This window comes from Eutrigla gurnardus (assembly GCF_963514095.1).
Source record: "Eutrigla gurnardus genome assembly, chromosome: 11".
NCBI classification, from domain to species: domain Eukaryota; kingdom Metazoa; phylum Chordata; class Actinopteri; order Perciformes; family Triglidae; genus Eutrigla; species Eutrigla gurnardus.
The window spans coordinates 9764445-9792053 of NC_139925.1; the positions used below are offsets into that span (position 1 = coordinate 9764445).

General features: G+C 39.9%; 1 protein-coding gene across 3 annotated transcripts; it reads right to left on the bottom strand.

Moving 5' to 3' along the window:
* Window positions 1-233: 233 nt before the first annotated feature.
* Window positions 234-27025, bottom strand: LOC311020634 (ligand-dependent corepressor). 3 transcript variants are annotated; one of them, XM_084020787.1, is made up of 7 exons: window positions 26903-27025; window positions 17700-17765; window positions 16451-16530; window positions 16215-16347; window positions 15633-15938; window positions 15420-15519; window positions 234-6720 (listed from the first exon to the last, which is right to left on the bottom strand). In XM_084020787.1, the coding sequence occupies exons 1-7, from the start codon at window positions 26997-26999 to the stop codon at window positions 2049-2051; spliced, it is 5454 nt and encodes a 1817-aa protein (XP_083876913.1). In that variant the 5' UTR covers window positions 27000-27025; the 3' UTR covers window positions 234-2048. The 3 variants fall into 3 exon arrangements, with proteins under 3 accessions (XP_083876913.1, XP_083876914.1, XP_083876915.1); XM_084020788.1 differs by having other exon boundaries at window positions 26907-27004; XM_084020789.1 differs by lacking the exon at window positions 234-6720 and adding an exon at window positions 6924-13558.
* Between the last annotated feature and the right edge of the window lie 584 nt (window positions 27026-27609).

Consider the following 27609-nt stretch of genomic DNA (forward strand, 5'->3'; position numbering starts at 1 on the left):
TTTAAATAAGTCTAAAAATACACATTACTGAGCAAATATAAATCTTCCTATTTGTTATATTTTATGAAATTGTGATGTAGAAATGCCAATATAGAATTTATACGATCCATCCATCCATCCATTGTCTACCGCTTATCCTGTATTTAGGGTCACGGTGGGGCTGGAGCCGATCCCGAATTTATACGATATGTAATAAAATTAAAGAGTTGGTATAAATGAGCCAAGAAACAAAGTTAAAATTCAAACATCTTTATATCAACTCCAGCAAAAATACAAAGTTCTTAACACATAAAGATGTATCATTCTTGGGATTACCACAAATAAAGCAGTTATTTCTTCTAATATACAAAATCAAAATCTTTAAATAGCAACTGTAAAGAATAAACATGTTCAAGTCTGATATTTGGTGGGCTGTTTGAGATTTGCAAAATCCATCAGCCGACATGGAGTTCTTAAATAACAATAAAAACATGGCAGACATGTTTTGCATTTACAGATGATTTACCCTCTAAAGAGAAATGAACAAAATAAAAAAAAGAACACGGTACTAAAAATGACAATTGACAATACACTAATGCAAGTTACTAGTGGAAGTTAAGAAACTTCACATTATGAGAACATCTGGGTGACAATAATAAAAAAATAACATAAAACTGCAACTTAGTTGGATACGCAACTCAGACATGTGACTAGACTACCCCAAAAATGTCAAATCCAACTTGCCATTAATGCTAAAGAGGCCATAACCTTCATTCATATTCACCAACCAAATAAACACACTTTTCAGGCCTTTTTCGTGATAAAACATTGTTGCCAAAGTGATACACAAGCAGGTATTACAAAAGGCGTTCCATAAAGTTTTTCAGTACAGCATTTTCACGGCACACATTTGCATACAAAGTCTTGGTGAGTATTTTCAGAGCTCAGGAGTATAAATATAGTTCTGGGTTTCAGTTCTAGGAAGGTCTCCACATTTAGCAGACTTAACACATGCAAAGCAGGTAAAATACTCAAAGTGAAGTCACTATTATGAGCAGATAACGATGGATGCAACGGTCAGCAGTGACTGCAGAGGTACACAGTGATGAAACTGACCCAGGATATAAAATAATGCAAACTTAAATGTTGTGACATACAGAGCACACCTGTCTGTTTTAACATCTCGGACTCGTATTTGCTTTAACATCTAGTACAACTATAGTAAGAACAATATTAAATTAATGCTATGGGAAAATGAGAATATAAAAATAAACCTGGCAGGTAAGAGTAAATCAGAAAATCTGAATGCCTCAGTCGAGATTAAAAAAAATGTACAGATGACTAGCGAGGCACACACTGTGTGGAACGGAAACTCTTTGCACGCAACTTTGTGAAGCAAATGAATGTTGACTGCCTCTCCGAGAATTGATAGTTGTAATAACTAAAAAGGACAGGAGTTTTCACATTTAGCAACACATTCTATTACTTTACACTTCATAAATAAGGCACCGGGTCACAACGGTCACATATTCACAATGTTGTGATTGGAAGATTTTTTTTAATTTTTTTTTTCAAAAGCCGACCTCTTTTCTCGTAGCAAGCTCTCTGGACAGGAAATGCAGTGTCGGCTATCATCTAAAACAAAACTTATGTACAAAACGGCAAAGAAAAGAAATTAAAGAAAAAAGATTTTAATGTTCGTCATCCCAACTTTTAAAATGAGGTTTGATAGGCTGTTCTCTCCAGCCGTGTCGTAGAGTGCTGCAACAGAAAGCCAAACAGCAACTACACCTGCTAGAAATCATGTAGGACTTGTAATCCCCGAACAGAGCAAATGCTCGGCAAATAAGCCATCACATTTGTAGTTTCACACACTGAAAGCTTTACAAAAGCATAAATGATTTTCAAAATCTGTTCCTTCTTCACACAATTGTCCTCTGAAAAGTTTGGAGAGAGTAAAAAATAGATACTTCTGGTACTTCTGGATATATTCCAGATAAAAGTAAATCACAAAATCCTCTTAAAAAAGATTCTCTCTCTCTCTCTCCCTCTCTCTCTGCAGGTGCATTTTATTTTGAGAGTGATGTCCTGGTGCGTTTAGCGGGGGTATCCAACAGCTCCCGAGCTCTTTTGTTTGCACTGCGTGGCAACAAGGCCGCGTGTCTTTTCTTTGCAGCGGACTTTAAAGCCGTTCTTCTGGTTAGCGTGGCTTCCTCACTCTTCTTGACTAGCTTAGGAGATGCATTTTGCATTTTCGTGGATTTCATGGCCCTCTTTGAAGCTTGACTGGGGGTCCCACTCAAAGGGACTGCCACCTCCATTTTCCTCTGGGATCTCGTTAGTACCTGGTCAGGTGAGGTCGGAGCCTTGACATCCGTGCTCTGCTGTGGGGCTTCCTCTGCGTTCTCCGTACCTTTGACTTCAGCAACAGTACTTTGTGGCGATTCCTTCGTGTGGATTTTTGTAGCATTCACTTTGTTCACGGCGGGTTTTTCCACCTCAGCTTTCTCTGCTTCGACTTGCTTTTTATTATCAGCCTTACTTTTAGATGTGTCGGCAGGGTTATGTTCAGATATTTTAGGGGAGCCTAGTCGTTGAGAACACCTCTTTGGCATCCCACCTTTTTTAGTTACATCTCTTGAAGCTCTATTACTGCTCTGAGCCTTGACTGCCTTCAGTTGAACAGGATGCTTCGTGGTCTTTTTGCCAGCCAAAGTGTTCGTTCTTTCCATTTTTGCTGCAGATGCTTTCATTTGTCTACCAACAGGTGGCGGTGATTTCTTTCCCTTCAGACCTGGTTTTAGATTTGACTTTGCGGCAGACTTTTTGGAGGCCAGTCTTTTCATATTATTGGTTTTTAAGGTTTTTGAGCCCTCTTGAAGTCGAACATTGGTTTGTTGAACCTGCATCTTCCCTCGGATATTAGAGTATTTCCTCAAGATCCTTGCACTAGCTGGATTCTTTGATTTGCCAGAGGATTTCTGGGGTTCACCCATCTGGGCACAGGCTTTGGCAGACTTGGTCAAAGTACTGGGAAGTTCTCTTCTCTCTTTGCCTTTGCCTGCATTTGCTTCTTGCTCCAGTGCTTTGGCAATCAGTTTCTGACTCTTAGGGTTGCTCTTTACAGGAGAGGCGATGGCAAACTTTTTCAAATGTTTCTTCAAGCGCTCTGCCTGTAGGCTTGGAAATACCCCCTGAGAGGTCCCTGAACTGGATGAGCTGTGGAAGCACAGCTGAGTTTCTGAGGGAAGACGTGTATTCACCTTCTTGACGATGACAAGGGACTTTGTTTCTGTCGTCTCAAGGAACCAGCGACAAATACTGGTGAGATTAAAACCTTTCATGAAGAGCATTTGGACCGGCGAGTATTTCTGGTGTTCCGAAGACTTCGATTTTCGTGCCCTGCGTTTACTTTTCCATATAGCTGCCTGTCTGTCTGCTTTGTTTTTGTACTTTGTAGCTGGCTGACCCTCTTTGTCCATTTGGACCCAGCCTTTTTGCATTTTATCATACTTGATGTTCAGATTTGTAATTCGCTGTTGGTTTTCTTCACCAGTCAAATTCTCAAGGAATCTGTTCGTTTGTTTAGGGGGCTCAGATCTCGGTGAAATGACTGGGATGGCTGAGCTGTGGGGCGACACAGACGCAACCGACACTGGAACAGGCTTCACCTGAGCTTTGGTTACTCTTTCTGGGATTATTCTGATGGGGGAAGCTACGTCACTCTGTCTTCCAGCTACAGTGAGAGCACTGGTAGAGGCTACACCCAATCTTGGTGGTCTCAAAGCCAATTTCTTGTTGTCCCCTGGTGATGACGGAACAACAGACTGGTGGGAAATTTCAGCCTTAATGCTCTCACTCCTTAATGGCATTCTTGTGGATTTGGCTGATAAAGAAGAACTGCTATCATCTCCACTTGCAGACCTGCCGTCTAAAGAGGTTTCATTTAACTTCTGTGGCAAAGCAACATCACTTGCTTCTGCCTCCTTTCGGAGAACCCGCTGACTTCTTAACGGCATACTCTGTGTTTGCATCTCAGTCTTTCCAGGACTTTCATTTTCTAATGGACTTGATACCCCACAGCTGAGTTCCTGTTTCTCACTCTCACCGTCTACTACAGCCTTTGTAGACCTAAGCTTCTGGTTGGCCTGTGATCCATTTTCTACATTGCTTTTTTGTGTCTTTTCAGAGTTTCCCTCGACTGGTTGAGTGTTTTCAATGTTTGATTCCACAGTTGTCTCTGTGACTGCATGTTGTTGCGACTGTTCACAGGCTGCAGGGGAAGATGACCTGATTACAGGAGAAGCAACAGGAAGCGTAGAAGGAAGGGGGAGGGAGGGGAGATGTTCTGTAAGTGGAAGAGAATGGGTAGCAGTAGGATTTGGAGATGAAATGGAAGTGACAGCAATTGATTTGGGAGGAGACACTGGAGTTCCAGCTGGCCTCTGGCCGGCTGACCGAAGTTGTCGCTGATTGGAGAGGACCTGTGAACCACCCTGATCCTTCGGAACTTTCTTTTGCTTCCGGATTTGTTTCGTCCATGGGGGAAATTTAGATTGTGGGCTTGATGGTCTGGAAGAGGAGGATTCTTCCACCTGTTGAGTCACAGGAGCAGTCTCAATTGATATTGCAGCTATGTCTGTTTCAGGTAGGTTCAGGTGTTTCTCTAATTGGTTGTTTTCAACAGTTGTATCAATAGTTGAATTGCCAGAAGTCTTGTTGGGGGTATTTGGATTAGATTTCGCTGGGCTTTTATTCGGGGATGTGGAGCTGTTGCTTGATCTACGACGCAGACTTCTGTCAGAGGCTGATATGGGTCTACCATTGACAAAACCCACTACCACCGCTTCGGCCTTTCTTAACCGCTTTGGCAGCGAAACAACAGTACCTTTTTTTCTACGCCAAGGGGGTAATTCCTTCAAGAGCGCGTCAAGTGTCTTTGAGGACACGTCATGGTCATTGTCATTATCGCCTTCAGTCTCTAAAGACATAACTCCATCCTCTGCTTCAGATGTTTGATTTTCTGGCTCTTTAACCAGCAGCTCCTCTGCCAAACCAGTAGTGTTGGACGTTTCTGTCACTTCAACGTTGTCATAGTGCATCGGAGTCTCTGGGTGCTCATCTTGTATTTCCTCCCTTTTGTTTTCCTCCAATTCTTCCTCAAGTTGAGCCACTGGTGATGGGGCACTATTGTGCTGGAGAACAGGCTCACTATTGTCCAGTTTATCCGATGAAGGCTGAGACTCATCTTCTTCTGTGGCAACATCTTCTAATAGTTCCACTGTGTCTGTGAGTGTTTGGACATTGCTTTCACGTATGTCTTCTTGCGGCTCAGGCTCGTTTTCTTTTTCTGCTTCACATGGAGCCGGGGCAGCACTTTCTTCACCTGCTGCCATTGTCCCTGAATCTTCAGTTGTACCCTGTTCTACATCAGTGTTCATATCTATCTTTTTGTCTTCTGTTGGGGACCCTATTGGAGATGAAGGAGCAGACTGCCCCTTGCTCTGACACTGATCTGTCTGAGTTGTTTCAACTACAATATCTACTTCACTGGCTGCTACCTCCACCATATCTCCTGTTCCTGGTATAATACTCTCATCTGACTCCTCTGTGGACATTTGTTTATTCATCGACTCCCTGCATGCTCCAGCAAAAGGCATATCCACGGGTGGTACACCTTCAGCTTTGGAAAGCACTTGTTTTGGGGTCACCAATGTGATCAGCTCTGGCATTGGATTATGACACTTTCCCCTCCCAGCCAATGTACGGACAGTTTTTAACTCCCAGATTTCATCTGAATACATATGTCCTCTGGTGCTCTTTCTGGCATTGCGGCGCGGAAGCATGCCGCGCCGCTGTTCCTTAAAACACTCTGTAATTGGTTTGTCAATAAAAACAATGTCGCAGTGGCCGAGATCCGGGTCGGACATTCCCCTACAAGCCGAGTCCCTAATCCGATGATCAGAGGACGACCTGATGGTTTTCCTGGCGGTCCGCGGAGAGTCTGAAGGGATGGTCATGTGGACTGAAAACAGGTTTGCTGGTTTATCTTTGGCATGCCCGAGAGTCTCTCTATGTCTAGCTTGATGAGTGTGACTATTCTGATTGTGCCTTTTCACAATAGAGCTGAGTCTGGCACTGTGAGTCTCTGTTCTGTTAGATGAATATGAGATACCCTGTCTATCCTCAGAAGTGTCAGATTGAGATGAAAGAGAAGTGTTGAGCACACATGACAACTTCTTACCGGCAGCAACATTGCTGGTCATGATTTTCATCTTGAGAGGAGCATGATCACCATTACGGTTGTTCTCTGAGTCCAAATCTTGGTTACTCCCTGACCCAGGGCTGCGAAGATCCAAAGCAGGGCCGGCAGATGTTCTCAGCGACACTGCAGTCTCTGGAACTTTTTTCATTGCACAGCTGCTAGGAACAGAATGGAACATATCCTGGACCTCTGACTTGGGTGTGGATGTGCTGGGAAATCTTAGCTGAGGGCTTGACTTCTCAGAGATGAGCATGTTGGATTTTGCAGTGGAACAAGCAGTTCCCTGGATCCCAGAGGTAGATTTGGAGTCCTGCGGTGTGTTGGAAGATGCCAGTGCTTTTACCTCCGTCTGTAGAAATCCTATGGCATCTACTATCTGTCTCTGATGGTGGGGACAGAGTTTGGCCATGAACTGTTCCAGAGTGGAGGTGGACTGCAGGTCTCTTGCCTTCGAAATAGGCAAGTCTTGAGTCTCACTGAGGGGGGAAAAGAACAAAATAGATGTAATTGGACATAAAGGAGAAGCAACAGTGGTTCATACTATTCATTGGTATGTGATTATTACACTTATGCAGTGAAATGTCCCTTTGTCTGTTTACATCCCTAATAAAGTTGCAAAAAGTAGTGGCGCTAAATTAGTGTGTGAAATAATTGACCAACGTTTCACAATGTTTTTATCATTGCATATTTATTAGAAGAATAGGTGATTTTAAAAGTGAATCTTTCATCCAGTGAATTTGACCAATTACATTGTTACAGCTATTACATTTTTCTTTTTTACACAGGGGTGCTTTTTGTTACAGAATACATCAAGAAAATCTTAGACATGCACAAGACATTTAGTAACTTTGATTAAAACAAGTCAAACACGTTTATCACTTTGAAGAGCAAATACATTACGGGAAATATAGAGTACATCATTTTTTTTTGTCAGGTTTTCATATATTTAATAAATAGTGCAAAGGGTGACTTTTAGATACAAGTGCTCAACAACTTAAAGCAAAATAACTAGTAAAAGAAAAATCTGGCATGATTAAACATATGTTAGTTATTGTAATACCTGTGAGGTTTTGTTTGTGCCACTGCACATCTACTGTAATGGAGTGTTAGTCTGGGGGGGAGCGGTGGGAGGGGGGGAGCGTATTGTATTTCTGGCTTAAGTTTTTCAGTGAGGTAGGTCTATTAAAAAATCCTCCAAGAGCTTTGGAGCATTTATACCATCAAATTATGCCAAAATATATTAATCTTATAACTCTGAAAAGGTTATTTTCTTTGTAAAAAAAAAAAGTCCTTTCCAGGATTCACTATGGTCTTTTAACAAGAATATTAACAGACAAATGAAACCACATCTGGATCCCTGAGGTGACATGTCACAAGGTTATGCTGCAAGGTTGAAAGGTTACCGACAGCATGTACTGCTGAGCAAGAGTTGCTGCCAACTGCAAGATGAACACGTAGTCAGAAAAGGTTTAAAATCCATTGAAAACAGATACTTACAAACTAGCATTATATTTGTATACAACTATATATCCTGCATTGCTAAATACCATGCAACTAATATTTTCTTTTGACAAAGTAAATCTGAAATCTTTAACGTTTCACATGTTGTCAACTTTGAGCTATAGCGAAGATGGTGGGATATCTAATATCAACCAGTGCGAGTTTCCAGCTATAAAGCAAAGTGGCAAAGTGAAACCTGGATGTTTCCTACTTTGTCGTATTGTCAAACAGACAGACAAATGTGCCCGTTTCAATGTTAACGTGACGGCGATTTAAAAAAGATATTACATATTTCAGCTTTAAACCGCAAACTTAACACAGCCTTTGAAGTGGGAGCCGCAAATGCCTTGATAAAGTATGTGAGAAGAGTTTTCTCGTTGAAATCTTCAAAAGTTTTAGGGTGTTACTTTAAGTAGTCCTCTAAATGAAGTATGTGCTGTTTGAGGCATTGGACTGGAAATAAACTTATCAGTTAAATACCTCCAGTGGTCAACATCTAACCTGCACTGAGGTTATATTGACATTCAGTGTGTTACAAAGTATAAAAAGAATAAAACAGTGAAAAGATGTACTGAGGTTGTTTTTTTGTTGTTTTTTTTGGCTCCAAACACAAAATTGTTTCTACAGCATGCAAACATATCTCAAATGTAACATTTAGAGATTAGAAAATAAATTTTAGAGATTTAAAAAAATAACATTTGCTGGAAATGGAACCTAACCATTTTTGTATTTATTTTTTTGCTAAGCTCATTAACTTTACATCCCTGTTTGCAAGGTCTAAGGAGTAAAGTAGAGTACCTGAATAATGAGTGGTAAGTTTTTCTTCCCTGAGGGTTTAGCTCTTTGTTTCACTTAGCATTGTAATAAGGAACTGACACAAAGTACATGCCTTTTTTCTTCCAGGAGTAAATTAACCAAAAACAGCCAAGATAACAAGCAGAAGTAAACTGAATCTCCACAATATATCACAAGCGCACAAACAAAGTTGTGTTAACTCATCCACGATGTTCATATACTGCACGTTAGGGATATAGATAATCTGGCAATTACGAACTACTATATTTCATCATACTATATTCAGTGAACCAATGGCCAGATTCTGAACTGGAGGAGGGATATTTCACGTTCACAGTTATACATTGCTGACTTGACGGTAAACACACCAACATCCAGTATTTTCATTAAAACAGCCGGAAAGATAAACTTTACCATATACAACTAACTTCCACTGACACATTTGATTTAGTCAAATCATGCAAAATATACAGAGAGTCATACATTGTTAATGTTAAATCAAATATACAGAACATGTACATATTTTTATGTACAGAGGTACTGTTTTGTCATCTTTGACTCGTGTACTCGTACATTATATTCACCAAGCAAAGACACCCAACTTGTGTCAGAATAAAGTGGGACAATCTTAACAGTTTGTCCCTTCACATCTATTATATAAGACAGTTAAATATATATCTTTTAAGCATCATCTACTTATGTCTATAAACAATTATGTGAAAAAATGTTTTAGTTTGATTAAAGCCATTTACATTCATGGTTACTTAAGTGATGATAAAACCATTAATTCATAAATATCGATTAATAAAGACTGCATTAACTAAATAAATCCAAACGTATCATCAGTTTGAGTAAGGGGACATAAACTCCTCCCCCACAAAAAAGGTTTCTCCGAAGCAGGAGATAATAAAAAAATCTTTAGTCACAACTGCCCAAACAACATCCCCACCCCAAGAAAGAAAAGTATTGAAACAAAGAAAATATTAAATAGATCAACTACATTGATACACTGAAATATTTACATTTTGAACTTTGACAGATTTTCTATTGTCATGTGTAATTGTGACAGCTCTTTCTGTGAAGTATCACCTTTAATTTTACAATAAACCGTGGTGTGTACATGAGAAGTTGCTACATTAAACATACAGTGTACTGTGATGCGAGTTTTTGTAGATGAGGTAGTCGACCATTAGATAGATACAATAGACTGTGACGCAAAAAACCTGTTTTACCTGCCGGCACACCACAAGCGTTTGTTATGTACTTAAATGTATTTAACATTATGAAGGAGGGCAAAAAAAGTGTGGCTTTTGAGTAATGCTCGATGATTGTCGTTGCAAGAATAATTTAATCAATAAAAGCGAATCAGCGACTAGATTTTACCTAATCGTGTGTGTTCTTGAACAACTGCTTTGTTTTTTAATTTTTCAACTGAGTTGAGTCATTTTGTGAATATGTAAACTATATGTGATTTAGAAAAAAAAATTGAGATTTTTTACCTTAAAGTGAGATGAAATGGAAACATGTTATATTTTTAAAAATCAACTAAAGAATCCCTGCATTAGAGCATATTGTTACAGTGCTATTAACAAACAAGTCTGCAAGTGTGCAAGTCCCTGAACTATATGTTACTTCCAACTCTCACTTAAAATGTTTACAATCTAGGCAATCGTATTTAATATATGCCTGCAAATATATCTGAGTTAAATGCTTGTAGTGAATAATTTATTTTAACCCAAACACCCACGTTCATCTAAGCAACATTATGTACATCTGAAATCCTGTGCATCAACCTGATAAAAGCATAATGGGCCATGATCCGATATTCTGGAATGTCCTGAGGTATAAGTGATAACGCACAATGAGTTGTCCTGATAGAGCAAACTAATCAGAGTCCAAATACATGGAGCTCCCTCTGCCAAGTCCACTGGGCAAAAAATAACAGGGAGCAGGTCTTATTTAAAAAGGTTTTTTTCTGGATGGTATTAATCTTAAGTTAATTGCATCAACCTGAGCTTTGGTACAACCACTTAACACAGAAACAATAAGGAAATGGCAGAGGGGGAAGTGTTAACCCACACTCTCATTTTCCCATTAAAAAATGTCTCCAAATCCATAAAGCATCATTTTGGATTCAACGATGACTTGCAAATTATGATCTACATGGTTACAAATAATAATCGCAGTAATTCTAGGCTTGTTTGTGACTGGAAATCTGACCCAATAAAGGTTAATCAAACCACCTGAAACCTGAGATGGTATTTTATATTCAATAAGTCCAGCCAAGTGTGAACACGGCAGCCATGAGATGCATTATCACTTTTCCTCCCCACAGGGACGAGACATTTAGTTGTTGAATATTGGCCTTGGTAACTTCAAAAAATAAGTGGGTGTGGTTTGAGGCATGATTATAACAGCAGCTAACAAGTTGGCTAACTTGGCTAGCTAGCAAATGTTAGCAGTTAGCACAGTCAGCCAATACATGAGGCTCAATCTGCTAATATTGCTTGATAAAAGTTCTGTTTTTATATAAAATAATGACTATGAGCTCAGAGCTTCTAAAGATGATACTGTCCCGAGGTTCTATATGGACCCACATGAACATGAGACTGATCTAATTTTCTCATTTACCTGAAGTAAACATTTTAAAAATATACCTGAATGTTATTAAGAGAGTTAGGAATGATCTGATACCAAGAGTTTAGCGAGTGCACTGTTTGTGACAGTGAATAATTAGGTCACGTCAACGTTGTATCATACTCACAAACCAGGTGAGTGTTAAATGACCTGAAGAGACCATTCATTATCAAGTGCCATGGGCAAGCAAGGTGTGTGTTCGTGTGTGTGTATATATATACACATACATACATATACACACACACACAAGTTCATACATCGTAAACAGAAAAAGAAAAAAAATCTGCCCTTCTTGTGTCTAAAAGAAAGACATTCCCAGAGAAAAAACCTGAAATCTGAAGAAGACGAGCCCTAAATCATATAGAACTGAAATGCTCTGAAGGCTTACACTGGCACTGAAATGCTACTGGTAACTAGTTAAGGTAGGTTGTGAAGTCATCTGAGAGTAGGACACATAAACTTGTCAGTAAAACATCCTGAATTGTTACCTCAAACGGGCATTCGGGCATGTTATCCTTCCCCACTAGAGGTGTCTTACATGAGGCAATGATTCTGTAGCTGAGGTATATTTATGTGTGTACAGTGATCCACTATCTGATAGACATTTTCTGTGACTGACGAGTACTGCATTCCAATCTGAATCATCCGGAGTGCAGTGAAGGCAATGCAAAAAAAAAAAACATACCATTCATACAGAACAGCAAAACATACAGAAGAAAATATAGGTGGCACAAATGTGTGATGCTTGTGAAGATAATCTTATTTTGGATCAAAAAAAGAAAGCGTAACACGCCATGCTATTCCAAAAGAATAAATAAATATTTTGGATAGTGTTCGGAATGAATACATACTCTGAATATAATAATGTTTTTCCATACATCTCCAGTGTCTATTTCAGTCACAGACGTGCATTTGCAAAACAGTGACAGAGAACAAATGTGTTCTGGACAGTACTGGGAGAAGACACTGAGGGGCGCCACTTCCTTAGGCATGATTCAATTTGACTCTCCGTGTAAAGAATACATATTTACAGCGCCAGGAATGATTATTTTCAAAAGATAACCCAAATAAATAAACTTAAATTAATATTCTGTATTATATTAGAAGTCCTAAATAGCGAGTATGCCTTACAGGCACAATATGTAGGGCAGGGAGACAGTTTACAATAGATGGCCATGACATATATATGCATTACTGGCCAAAATTAAAGGCTAAAATCAAATAAGTTTATAATAAATATGGATTTTTAAATTTAAAAGTTACAGGCAAACTGTTATGGTTTTATGGGGGGGGAAACAAGTCAGCTACTACCACTGTCTGGCAAATGCAACATGTGTCTGGTTAAAAAGTACATCATAATCAGAACTTTACAGTTATCACTCATTTGATGAGAGGCTTCCATCATGGAAATCATTTCCATTCTCTTCGGATACACTCTCTCTTTTCTCAGAGACAATGTGATGAGAGTTGTGGACTTCCTTTCTCTCTGGGGACCCTGGAACACCCTGTTCCTCTACCTTAATCAGCTTCAGCTTCTTTTTGGGTGGGTGTTTCAAGGTCCCCAGTCGCTCTTTAACTTTGTATTCCAGGGTGCTGTGTGGAATGCCATAGATTGTTTGGGCTTTGGACACACTCATTTTCCCACCCATCACCACCTCGATGGCCTCTTCCAGCAGGTCGGTGTTGTACTGGCGATACCGCCCACGTTTCTTCCTTGGCTGCTTGTTGCTTAGGTCCGACTCTGAATCCAGAGGATAGCTTCCCCGCAAGGCTTTGCGATCAGAGTCGTGAGGCCAGTATTCCTTCTCTGAACCTGAGCTACTAAAACCTCCACTGCTCTTTTTCTGGATCTGCCGAGGTAGAATGGAACGAAGAGCCTTTCCCAGACCGTTCTCACAAGCTAATCCTGAATACACGGAATCCCAGGTTGGGTCGGTTGCCAAAACTCGCACCTGGGGAATCTTGAGGTCAAAAGGTGATGAATGAGAAAGAGAGAGGCTTTGGTCCCTGCAGGTCTCCTGGAGGTTTCCTTTCTCATAGGCAAGTGACTTTGTCCAAAGTCCAGCAGCTTCCAACAACTTGGGTATGTCTTTAAGGTGCTCACTAGCCTCACTGTTGGATTTGAGTTTGAGCAGGGCCCCAAAATGACTTTTAGAATTCCAGGAAGCAGATCCATTTTTGAAAAGGTCAGTAGGTCTGGAGCTGTGGCTGAGAGGTGACTCTGGGTCGCTCTCCAGATCGGGCTCCTCTTTGATGTGCAGCGAGTATGCAAGAGATGAGGAAGGCTTATAACGGGTGGAGTGGCCGATATTCTCCCTCCTCCTCCCATCCTGTAGGCTCCTCATAAACAGCCCGACTTGCCCGTCCGCTCTCAAGGATCGCCTGATTGGATGGAAGGAAATTGGGTGTAAGCAGAGCTTGCACAGTGCCTTTTCTCTCTCTTTTCTAAAGGAGGATGGGTTGGGGAGGGGAGGATGTTGGCCACTCCTTTATTATATGACCTTGCTTTGGTAACATCACTATCTTTTAAAATAACTGACTGCATGTTTGTGTATGTGACTTTTAACAACAAAAAAGGCTCAAGTTTGACAAGTCTTTATTTGCTTGCTGGGATTTACAAAATCTGCATCAACATAAAAATAAGAAACAAAAAGAAAAGAAAGGGGAAAGAAACAATAAACAAAAGCAAAGAAAAGGGCATTTATTGGAGTACAGAAAGGCTCTTGGCTCAAAAAGACTGGCCAGAAGGAGGCATTATTTGTCATTGCAGTAAGGCAATTAAGCAGGGCACACTATGTCATACAAAATGACTAATGCAAATAAAGCTCTTGACATTTTGTGTGTGACGTTACCACAGAACAAGCACAGAAATAAAAGAGTAAGCCAGTAGAGGGTTGTGTTTATCAAAGTCTAAGTGTGATCATATAACGAAAGATTTTCACTATTCATTGGAAGAAAAACGTATCTGGTAGTTAGATCCAAATGTGTTTTAAAAATTAATTATTTAAAAACAGAGGGGGGGTTTTCACCAAACGTAATATTTAATTTACTAAGAACTTCAAACCAAGAATGGTATATCATATTCAAATTAAGATGAAAATCAGAGTTATGTTTTTTCCGACTACACTTTCAAATCATGTCAGCTCACAAAAGCAGCAGAAGAGGAGCATGTAAAGCAACTGGTGCTTAATTAATCCATATAAATATAGTATTCTAGGCATCCATCTGGGTATATCAGTTTCAAGAGGCTTTGATCTCAAGAAAAACAAAAAAGAACAAAACCACAAAATAAAATAAGTCCTATTTTAGACACAGATATTGTCTCAAATGTTTGATTCAAATAAGTAGATAAAATTGTATTTTGTCTAGGGAAAAATACAGCCCTCTGGTTTGGATGAATGATATTAGAGGATATGTATATAGTGACTATGTTCTGCAGTAAAAGTTGGTTCCATGTTTATCTGAAGTATGTATTAAATGAAAATGCTTTTTTTTTTTTTAGATGAGGGACAACTAAATCTTTCCTAAAGAGAGGAAAATGGTGTCCAAAACACTACACAATGAGAATTGCTTGATTCTGTTCAAATAAAGATGCTACTATCTACTGCGTTTGTGCAGGGTGTCGATGAGGACTTTTGGACAAAAGGTATTGCAAGATGCAAGAATATTAGCATGGCTGCAGAACGCATACTAATTTAGCATCATCATCAGGCCAGCTGGTGCATTGCAAGATAATATTTATTAAAAACAAGGTTGAGCTAACAAAATCCTTTTAAGCCACAGTAGCACACAATCTTATAAGATACTGCACATTCAGTTTCTAGCTGGTGATACTAGTGAATAAAGTAAGGACCAGCAGCATCGCCTTTATGTTTGCAAGGTCGTTTACTTTGAATGGCAGCATAATACAGACTGCATCCACAAGGACGCACTGGAGTGAGGTTTAAAAGCAGAATCCAGCAGCAGGGACACATGCAAGCTTTCTCTCTGTTGCAACAGGTAAAACCCCCTCCGCATGTTTCTTTGTGGCAGAAAACCCTTTTGTTAGCGCAACCTTTTTGTCGCTGGTTAGTTTCATCAAGCCACTAACCAACTGGCTGATGTAATGATGCACTACAGGAAGTTGTTCATCCCAAATGTATTTTGTGAGTCGTCCTAGACTACAATGCAACATATCCTCAAAAACATTACTGCGTAAAGACTGAAGACTAAAAAGGGACAAAGAAAAAGAAACTCATCTTACCCTTTGAGCATGGATGTGGCTGGAGAAAGGCAGGGGCTACGGACAGGCAGGTTGCTGCTGCTATAGCGATTCTTTTTAATGGATAAGTCAAGAACTCCATCTGTTAAAAAACACATTTCGTTTCAATGTTAGATTCAGTCAGGGCTGTTACCAGTGCACTATGCGAGTCATGAATAAGTTGCCCTGTCACAGAGGTGTTTAAGTTCACACTACCTTGTTCACTAGGCACAGCCAGGGGCCTCTTGATGGTGAGGTCAAGAGGAGCCTCCTGGTCAGCCATGAGGAGCTTGCTGAGGACGGGGTTCTGGCTGTGTGCAGGCCCAGCCAGTGTGGCAGCAGGGCTGGTAGAGGGAGAAGCCCCTGAGAGCAGGCTTTGGTCAGGGAAAGGCTTGGAATCAGAGCCACTGTCCTGAGGGGAGCTGGTTTTTGAGGTATATTCGGCAGCAAACTGTCGGATCATTCTCTGAAGGATCTCTCGGGCCACTACAGGAATGTGTGGGTCAGAGAAATTTGGCACATCTGAAATGAAATAAAACATAAAGTAAAACCTGTTCTGCATTCTTTTACTGAACCATATTATTGTGCACATTTGAGAGTAAAAGCAGGTTTGACCTGGCCTGCAAGACAAAATACAGTTTATAGACATTTACATTCATAATTAACAATAAAAGTTTACTAAATGATGGTGTATGCCATCTTGTCTGCAGGTAGGTTATTTTGTACGAAGCACATTAGTATGATAATACAAAACACTGTTGCCGAAGCCAACTTCTTCACTGAGACATGGAGACTCACCTTTCCTGCTGAGGACTGCATGAAGAAATTCCTCGGCTTGTTTCTCTAGTCTGCTGATCGTGGTCTGATCTTTAACCAGGAGCGTTTTGGGTGTATCTTCAAGCTCCTCGTTGCTTAAGCCAATTAAGTGTTCCTATTAAATGACAAAAAGGTTAAATCAGTGGTATTCATACTGAAACATATGTAGATGTGCGAGTTCAATAAAGGCTGATCAGATGACGCCACACACCACTTACCTTAACTTTGTCGCGCCGCAAACAGCAGAAAAGACAATTTTCATCAAATGACCAGTCAGACACTGCTGTAGGCTCAAAGTCTATGAAGATAAAAACGAGAAAAAAGGTTGACCATCATTGAAATTAAATTGGATGACAAAAAAAACCTAAACAATTTGTATTTTGAGGCAATGTAAAAGCTCAAACCAATGCCTTAACAGGACAACTGAGGAAGAGTTGGCAAACAGTTACAGTAAGAGCTTTTAATAAGGCTCGGCAACAAACATTTTGACATAAAGCATGTTTTTATCACATTAAGAAGAGGCAGTGGTGGTGTAGACATACAATAATGTTCCATCTCTGTAGTCATGGCTTACATCAAGCCGCTGGCATATTGTCACAGCAAATATACATCTCCACCACCACGGCCTAGTACAACTCATCTTCCCAGACAATGTATTTTTACTTATAAAGTGAGTCATCTCAGAATTGTTTATTTGAAACAAAATTGACAACAACATGTTAAAAAAACTAGAATTATGCCTCACTGTTTTATGTCTCTGCCCACCACTCAAGTCTTAGTATACATCCATGTAACGTGTGTGGAATTGTCTAAATTAACATATAATTGTTTCTAATCAGTTTATCCTTGAGTCCAAGTGGACATTTGTGCCAAATATGAAGAAATTCACAGTCTCGTGTTCATGAGAATGGACCAGTAAAATCCCCCAAAACCCAGCATCAATCCCAACACAATAACCAGCTGTAAGGAGGATGAATCATGGATCTGTTTGAAACCTACAGTGTCCTATATTCAGTATGTAATATGCTTCAGAGCACAACTCAATGGCACGATGAAAAATGTATGAATGAAAGAAATGAGTGGGCCATAATGAAAGTGTTTTGATTTGCTTAATGAGACTGAGTCAGGAGTAGATTGATTCAGTTCAACTGCTATTGTAGAAAGTCTACTTTGACAGTAGGTCTCACTGCAAGTGTAAGGGAAACCCAAATAATGTCCTCCATTGTCTCACAAACAAAATGTATTGTAAAAATGTCTGTGGAACACTGTAGACTTTTACACTGGCCCCACGCAATCCAAATCACCAACTTTGTAGGAACACAAGGCATCTTCTCTTCGGCTGCCAGCGGGGCTGTGTTGTAGGGTGAATATAGAGGGGTACCAGATGGTACAATACAGCAGAGTTGTCATAATGACCAGATAACAGATTATATAGCTGCTATTATATGATAATATAGAGATTCTTACCCTTAAATAATGTTAGGTCTTCTACCAGCTCTGGACCAAACAGACCCTCGAGAATGCTCTCAAAACCTGAGGAAAAGACATGAAATTGAAATGAATTATGAAGCTGCAAACATAAACATTTTGAAGGAAGATGTATTAAGATGTGCTCCTAATTAAGCCTTCGTGCTGAAACCAACAGCAGCAGAACAGAGACTCAAAATGAATCACTGTTTAAGAAAACCAAAATCGCCTAAGGGCCCATATTAATTTGTTGTTAGTTCAGAGGCTGGTCTACTGTACGTCACCGACACGTGATAAATGTCTTATCCATTCACACAGGCTCGTCTTTGCTTTTATATTTCATCTTGACAAGTCTTGTAAGCAACCACCTGCTTCTGTTAAAACACACATGATCAGCTTTCACCCCAGGTTTTTACTTCAACAGTTAATACATGCACTCCTTCCTCCTGTTGCCAGGCAACTAAAGCACCTACAGAGTTGGGAGTGACTGCATGCTGTACTGCTAAAAAGAAACAAGACCGCGGTGTCAAAGTATCCTATACAGTATTGCAGATTCTAACAAAACCAACTCTTCGGTTCACTAAATGGCAGTTTAGGGTTACGTAACTTACAAAACCCGAGCACAACATCCTGTATTATATATACATGAGAAAAATCATACATGTATTACTGATGAGATGGCGGTATTCTACAGTCGCAGCTGTTTTAAAGATCTGTTATGCTGCATAGGACTTTGCTTAACAGTGCATTAACACAATATGGAATGTTTGCTTGCTGCCGCGGGGTCAGTGTAACCAATCCAAAACCACTACATGCATTAAAACAAGCGCTAAAGAGGTCAGGGGGTAACATCTGTCTACAGATCTGCATCTTTTATGAGTGCTATTCCAAATCTGCTGGGCACTTACAGACCAAACAGTCAGGAATCAAACAATTCGGACACAGAAAAAACACAAGAGACGCTGTTAAAAAGCTATGCAAAACACATGTACTTGTAGCATTAAAAATATAAAAAAAAGTATAGTAGAATTTAAACCTACATTAAAATGAAAACCACAAGTTAAATTGTCCAAATGTGTGGAATCTACTTACAGTATGTTTTTTTACAGATAACAGAAAATGATCAGCCCTTACCGTGCCCTCTCTTCCTAAACTCACAGTGAATTCACTAAAAGCTGTCATCTGTTAAAATGCCCTCGCTCTGCTTCCCTACAAATTCCCACCCACTTTTCAACAGCCAAACATAAAGCAGGGGGTGGGGGAGAGAGGGGGGAATGGTGAAATGCAGCCTTGCCTATAGCTGCAGCGTGAGTCTGTTTCTGGGTTAGTGCACAGGACTTCAGCTGAAGCTATCCAATCCTATTTCTGAAATATTTCAGAGGCAGGGAGAGGAAAAGTAGGTCATCCACTTTCGTTTGACAGAGCAGCGGCATGACATCAAACTACTCTTCAGGAATTCAGTTTAGGGCATTTTAAAATGTGTCATACAGTAAACCATGACTTTGAGGCAATAGTAATGTCTTCCTACTGGCAGAGCATAGCGTGGTGCAGTGATGAAGAGAACCTCTTCACACAAAACCAAACCAGCAACTTAAATTTAGAAGAGCAGCTGCCTACATGTGCAAAGGATAAAATATTGATAACACGTATAGCTGACATGCATGCTCTACAAAATAAATGAGTGTATAAAAACTGAATAATGGCCAGAGTTCAAATGCACTTAAAAAAACGAATAGAAACACCAACACACCACTATATTGAGTGCCCTACACTTAATTACAGTTGCCATATGTTGTGCACTTCTGGATGCAGAATAACACCATAATGTTCAGTGTTGCAGGTGTATGTTCCTTTTTCTGAAGGAACATTCACCAATTAATTAACTGAGGAGGGAATTAGGCCACCATTAAGCTACTATCTGGTTGGTGCATCAACCCCTAGATACAATAATAGGCGTGAAAAAGGGAGCCTGGCATTATTTGCCACCGGGCGTAATACCCAATTATATTAAAACCTATCAAGGACAAATGAAAATGACAGTCGACACAAAGATACCAGGTTAATGAGGATAGCAAACTCAATTCACTGCAACATTTTGGGGGGAGCCTCATTAGAACATTTAGTCTTTTATCCAGAATTGTTGCATATCTTTATTTTACTTTGAGGAGGTACTCATTCATGCAATCACCTCGCTCTATGAGAAGAATTATTCCAGACCATTTAGCTACTTGAAAGGAGCTTAACTTTCACTGAGGTGTGTTGAAATGAAAAACAAACTAACATGGGTCGTTGCTGAAATTAAAAATTAAACAAACCTGGCCTGTAATTAGTACAACTAAAGACACTTTAAGATAATAAATAATTGTAATAGTGCTATACTGATCAATGCATTTATGAGTAATCGTTTTCATCAAAAACAAAGTGGAGCCTTAAAACTACTTAGTATGACCGACAGGAAAACTAATCTCGCCAAGAGGACAAAAGCAAGCAAATTACTTTTGTGAAAGTGTGAGCAGCTACTTTTGGGATTGCGATTTGATAAATGACTAAAGCTAAAAATCAGCCGCAAAGCTTGCCCATGAAACTTCCCAGGTCTTTTCATGGGGCTTATGTATGCTTACAGTGAGCAGCAACAATGCTACCTTTATACATTATAATTGGGGCATGCATACACGTGTACCAGAAAACATGACGGTATTTGGCTGGCAAATATAATTAAGTAAAAAAACATGAACGGTATGCACGACCACTTGACGAAAATTGGACCACAGAATACAGTGCATACAGTGCACGAAACAGGCGTCCATTTTACTTTTCCAGCACACGCTTGCAATGTGGACAGTCCTCACAGTCACAAATTTTGGGCTGCACACGGACCTTCGCAAAGTAGTCTGAACAGGTTAGCGTGGACTTGGGCAGATGACCAAATTGATGTCACACGGACGCACAAACCAGGAATTGGACTTAAGCCTTCTTCTGACCTACATCTCGAGCCAATCAGAAAAAGGAAGAGAGGAACGATTAGGCGTGGGCAGCACCCTGCCCGACAGCACTTAGAAAGAGAAATCCCACAGATCTCGCATCAGCTTAACCTCTTTAAATCCACTTCCTAACCTTAACCTATGCTGTATCTGTAAATTGAACATAACGCATGATAAAAATGCTCCTTACTGCTTAATGCACTATGGGGGTTGGTAGTGTTGCCAAAACGTACATTTTCAGCCTTTGGACAATATGACAGAGCAACACCCTTGTATATGACACAGTGCATGTGCATTGCAATGTGCTTTAATGTGCTGTTTTTCTTATGAAACTGACATAGATTTGTGATCCAAAACACACTCCATAAAATTCTAGTTATACATTCATAAGCATGTAATGTAATTTTGCAATGTGTATCCTCAAAGCACAATATGACTGTGTACTGTTTACAATCAGTATGTTGTTAGGGATCTCAACGCCATATGACAGTAGGAGGACATTACGTTGAATAACGGTGGAGTAGGCAGAGTTGCTGGTTCTATTACTACTTTAAACACCAGTCACTGTTAGCCGACATGGCTCCATTGTTCCAGAAGTATTTCCTTCCCACTGTAGCCTATATTTGCTTTGTTTATTGTTGATGAAAACCTCACCGTTGCTGCTCTTAACTTTTGCATAGAGGATTCCTCAAGATAATTACGCAACGAAAACAATACATCACAGTTGCAGATATTATCCAAATAAATCCATGACAAAAGTGAGTCACTTAGGAAATATGTTGTGTAGTGTTTAAAAATCTCAAAAAACATCCTATGTAATATCTATGGACATAATTAATGGACTTTTACTTCCACAACCTGGCCACCAAAGGTAATCCACTTAAGTAACATTCCTAAAATACGGTGAAACATTTCACCTGACGAACCACAAGCACTCGCTGCAAATATTCTCTCTTTCTGACAATAGGTAGTGCCTGTATCCATGGTAGCAGGGAGATGATGTGTACATTTCAAAACACTTGTGTAAGTATGAGGGACTTAAACATGAGCTCCTTCTATGTCTATTATTCCACCCAACCAACAAATTTTAATTATGAACTTGCTTATGCTATGATTAGTATATCACAAAAAAACGTCAATATAATACTAACATTTAGCCTCATCATGGGACTGCAGTGCTCTTTCCAGTGGATGACCCACCCATCCCTATGCTGCTCTAATGCTGAGAGTGTACAGTGCTGCATCAACCCCCACTCAGCCCATCCCCCACTGTAACTACTGTACACATGCTATCTCAGAAGGAGTGACCACAAGCTCACAGAACAGGAGCTTCCCTAAGCTGAAATCAGTGTGCAGACAAAGTAAATATACGCTAAATCTGTCATCTTTGGCTACAGCCTTTGGAAAAAAAACGATAAGGATTCATCCGCCATTAAAAAAATGATACGTATGTTCAGATTGTGATGCTCATGAGCGTGTAATTTTGTATAAAGAGGGTCACTGATATCCTTGAGCAATGCTCTATGAAGATGTAAGACAGAGCTGGGGGCTGAGGATGAGTGCAGAGATGACAAAGTTGCACAAATTAGTCGAGCTACAGTACATGACTATTTTCATCCCAAGTCAGCCCGTCACACAGAGACCAAGCCTAATGCTTAACCATCTAAAAAGCATTCACTGTTGCCTACTACGCTATCCACAAAAAAAGGTAGGTTAACAGACAAGCTTAGCCATTATATGGGCATGAAAAAAAAAAGAAGTGTTTGAAATGTCATTTTGCTACAGCTACAAGGAAAATACAGTAGCTGGGTTAGGCTATACAGCGGGCAATGAGGTGGCAGCTTTGAGCAACATCTACAGTAGAGGAGAAAAAAAACACTCCATGAATACTTAACATGATATGATGCAAACTGACAGTCAAATGGTGTAATGCTGCATAAGGCATAACTTTGAATAGCAAATATGAGATCCCCATGATTTTAGGCAAATGTGAAAAGGGGGCACATGCACACACACAATGCACAGAAAAAAAACAGATTGTTAAAGACAGTGTATTCCATATTAAACCATTAAACTGGGGCTTGTGTTTCGCAAAATGTCAACAAACCTCGAACCAGTGTGGCCAAATGTAGGCCAAAAGCCCATCAGTGCTGAAGCAGAAAATGGGTCACGCTTAAGTTTAAATAATGAACAAGACAATCTGCCTGATATCAATATTTGCTTGTTGTTTGAGCACATCCTTAATCCCACCCGCCCATGTGTCCACAGCAAGCATGAATAACTGGCATTCTCAAATGTTAACTGGTGCTTTTCCAGTACTTTTCCAAAAATCCAGACAGAACACGCATTTTCAGCCACACAGTTTTCATCTGGGGGCTGATGGACCATGAAGACATGTATATAGGCAAACATACAGACAATTGTTGCTGCTGTTCTATGGGACAATTGCCCTTGTCTCTGCCTTGCAGTTTTACTGCTCACATTAAACACACAAAGACAAAATGTTCATTTCAGCGTCAGCAGGGTGGTGGTGGCGTGCAGCCCTCTCCACCAAAAAGCCAAACAAAAGTATGCCCTTGTTGTCATGGACAGAATATGCCATTCTGCAGCAAGCAGACTGATGCTGTTGTCATGTACTCTGCAGCATTACAATTATAGCCCAAACACAGGGGACATTTGTCAATCATAAAGGGGTTAACTTACTAACTGGCAGTCAAGGCTAGTGACTAATCAGAAAGCCATCATTCTCTCCCCATTTTCTTTTCAATGATGAGCACACAGCCCACCTAGTATTGTAGCCTCTTAGCTGGAAAAAAAAATTTTTTTAAATCAGTCCACACATATCGCTTCCATCGTCAATAAAAACATCATTATACTCAAACAAACCAAACTATGATTGACGGTCACAAACAGTAGGCTGACAGCTTTAGCTGGCTTGTGTAAATTGTATTGCTGCTTTCTAATTACGAAGTCGGCTTCTAACCTGCCCTAAATACGGCAAAAGATGGAAATGTTTGAAATGCAATACCACAAAACTCTTAAATATGGGATATCTTAATAAAACATACAAATAAACTAAGACAAAAAATGTATTTTGATGCTTTATGGTAGTTGCGCCATTGTCTTAGATGACAGATTCTCAGTCATCCAGGTCATGGTAATGTTTGAAAAGCTTTATCATAGGCTATTGGACTAGCTTGAGTCTTTTTAAAGACATTTTGCCTTCCATCCAAGAGACATCTACCGTTCTAAATGACAATGAATGCGACTCCTGGACCCACCCTGCCCTAAAGTGAAACTTGAGTCGTTATCACTTTGGTGGGGGCAAGTGGGTCCTGAATGGGTGTTGGATGGGTCACCTGAGAGTCGTTGACCCATCCTGCCACCATGTGAGTCGTTATGGTCACATGAATCCGAATGTGGATGGTTGTTGATTTGTCTGAGGAGTGATGCGTGCAAAATCAGACATTTTTCGACACGCAATCCAAAGTATAACCAGTGTTTTCGCTATACTCATGGGCTGCTCTCGTGTTTCACCGAGTAGGGTGGTGATTCACCACACACACAGACAGAGATGGGTGAAGTGAAGGTATCGTTCACAAAAACACTTGAATGACACACTAAAAGATGCCAGCAGATTCTGTGTTTTTAGCTGAGCTAGACCAGAGAATGTTTAGTTAAAACAGATTGGTAATGCTGTTCTGCCCTCATTGTACTTTGTAAAGTTTGCTGGAAGCGATGTAATGTAGCCCGGTGCGTTTTATGTGGAGTGAGCACTGTGCCGGACTCCATAAAAAAAAAAAAATAGCCTTTTATATGCAAGGTTGCTTGCCAGAAAACAGTCTCTTTAAAAGTGACATACTTTCGTTTTTGAATAAGTGCAGTGCACTGGATCTAATTAATGCCAGTGAAGAGTGGTTCATGTGGATTTTGAAAAAGGACTGATAGTTAATATTTGGAAATCCAGCTAATAAATGTTTCAAGAAACTGTGAAAACAGACATTTGAAAACATAATTTGGTGGTGTGGCAGCTGGTGGAATGAGTGTTTAATTTCTTTTGACGTTTCAAACGTGTTGGTTTTGCAATTAGCTAATGTCTCTCATCGTTCACAGTGACAGACTGTTTATATTCTGCACCATCATTTCAAGAAAAATATATATATATATTAGAGAATGCTGTCGTCATTTATAGAAACATAATTGGTCTACAAATTAGGCTATGAGGTTTTCATTCACACAGACTATCAACAAAAGTAATGTTGTGCTTAGACCCCCACACAGGGTCCAAATGCTCTTTCCTAATGCCCTGAAGAGCACCGAACATAGCAAAATAAGAAGAAAAGAGAAAATACAGGCAGAGGGCCTCCATAAGTGATGATTGAGAGGGCTTGATTTTGTATCAGTCTTAGGAAATTGTTGCATATATACCTTTAAGTGCGATTGACGTAATGTGACATTTTGAGAATGGATTTTAAATTATATTGTAATGCCCTGTGGTTTAAATGCCATTTCAAATTCTGTTGTTTATTGTGCTAAAACTCACATGGAAAAACACTGCATGGATAATTAAGCATTCAAATACTGCAGTAGGATACTGTATAATGCATACAATATCACAGATACTCTTACTAAAAACATGGAAAAAGCCAAAGTTGTTATTTTATATTCATCCAAAAGCAGGCAGCCTTGTGAAATATGGAAGTAGTTCATTAATGAGACATGCTGTATCCAATAGCAGGAAATAATTTGTTTCATATTTCCCTATGAGACTGATAAAAGTGAATATGAATTATGGTTAAACCAGAAAAAAGCCGAGCTGATTTGATTTCAACAACTCTCTGCCCCTATTTTGCGATGTGCGATGATGCTGAGTGTCCACAACTGGCTGTTGCTATGTTACCGAGTAAAAAGAAGACGTTTGATATGCTATCGATCTAAAAAATGACCTCTCCCTCGTCTTCAAGCCCTTCTGTCAAATGATGAAAACTGCTTATGTATATGTAAGCCATTTGTCAATAACGTGTGGGACGGAATAAATAGAAGGTGGATTATAAAACACATCACTTCATAGGAGGATTGGATGTGTTTTATGAATCAAGTGTTTCAGAAAAAAAAGCCAGGCAACAACAGATATGTCTATCCTTAAGCAGTAATGCCAGTTAACTGGAAGTAGAGCAACAGCAACTAAAAGCTAAATACTCTGATATACACAACCAACCCAATCCACAGAATACTTTTGCAGGCTAATTAGTCGTCAACAAAAGAGTGTACTTATTAGTTCGTAAAGTCAGGGGATGGAGCCTGGAATAAATCACCTTGGGGAACAATGAATGCCTATTACTACCAAATTCTTTGTCGTAAAAAAAATATTTAATTGAGCCAAAAATGTCCACCTGCTGGTGGCGCTATATGAGGATGTTTCAGTCTGGACCAAACAGGCAGAACATAAAGCAATGCAACTAGCACAAGTCTTCCTGCCCAAGCCCTTATACTATAATAGTGAGGTACTATTCTAGTACAAAATTATAGTTTGGATTCAACTCCCACTCCAACACATAATAAACACTAAAACTGAGCTTTGAACCATCGGTCAAAACACCCTTTTCATGATTTGTTTTAAAGGGGGGCTTGCTAAACTAGCTAACGTTATTTACTTTATTTAGTGTAACGTCGTCGAAATGGAAACTCCCACAGCAGTGGGGTCTCCGCCACTTCCTCAATGCAGTAATGCGCGCCCGCAGGAGGTGAGCTGAGCAAAGCAAATAAGCTAAATGTTAACTGAGAACATACACCGTGGGCATTTGACACCCTCCCCCATCCAAAATACAGTATCATCACACGGGAGCGCGCATTTTATCAAACGGGGTCTTTTAGCCGACGCGACGCGTAGAGACACTCCCTTTAAAACAAGCACGGTGCCCTTTAAACAAACTAACGTTACGCCAGAAACGTTAGATAACTAACGTCCACAGTTAGAAATTAGGAAAAAACGATATAAAAGGCGCTGGACGACGAGAAGTAGTTTAACAATGTCACAAACTGCAGTATTTTAGTAACTGCTTCGGCTGGCTGCCGTGAGAAGGAAACAGTTGAGGACAAAAAGTCGCTCGGAGATGCCCCGAGTGGGTCCGGTAATCCATGGTTATTTACATCGATAACGGTCGCACAGATACGAGATTCGACCGGTAAAATTGCACACCGTGTAACTGTCATCGTCCTTACCTACACAGTGGACGAGTTTGTGTCGCCAAGAGTCAAGTTCCTGCCGAAAGCCGCGCCTGTCGATTGTGCATTGCTGCCTTTTGCACTGACTCGCCATTTTCTATCGCTCTTGTCTGGCGGGCACGAGCACGGAAAGAGGAAGCGCTCTGCTATGTGAACGCGCGCGCCTCTGTGTCGGAGAGGAAATCACTCGGGGAGGGAAATGTATGTTCAGTGGCGAAGCGAACCAAAACACAGAGTAATTATTAATCAGTAAGTCAGTAACTAAGTCAATACATGTTCAAATAAATAAATTATATATTAGAATTCAGCCCACCAATATAAACAATAATTTCCCTTAAAAATATAGATTAATGTAGGATTTAGGGTTATATATTTGGTGGTTTATGTCAAATGAAAATGTGGATTAGGTATTTTTACCCAATTATCTGTGAAGCATAGCAAGGGTTTATCGGATCGCTGTGAAATTTGGTACATATTCATATTCCCAAGAGGACATTCCCATCAGCCTCAGCTGTGTTTAGTGTTAATTAGCAACGGTTGGCAGTAACACAGTAAACTAAGATGGTGAACATAAACACTACACACTTTTAAATTGCATCTGAAATTCCATACTAACATGCTATTTAGTACATTAAAACAGTATGTGAGATTTTTTTAGTATGTCCAAAACCCTAGTATGTAACCAATAATAGCACTTGAATTGC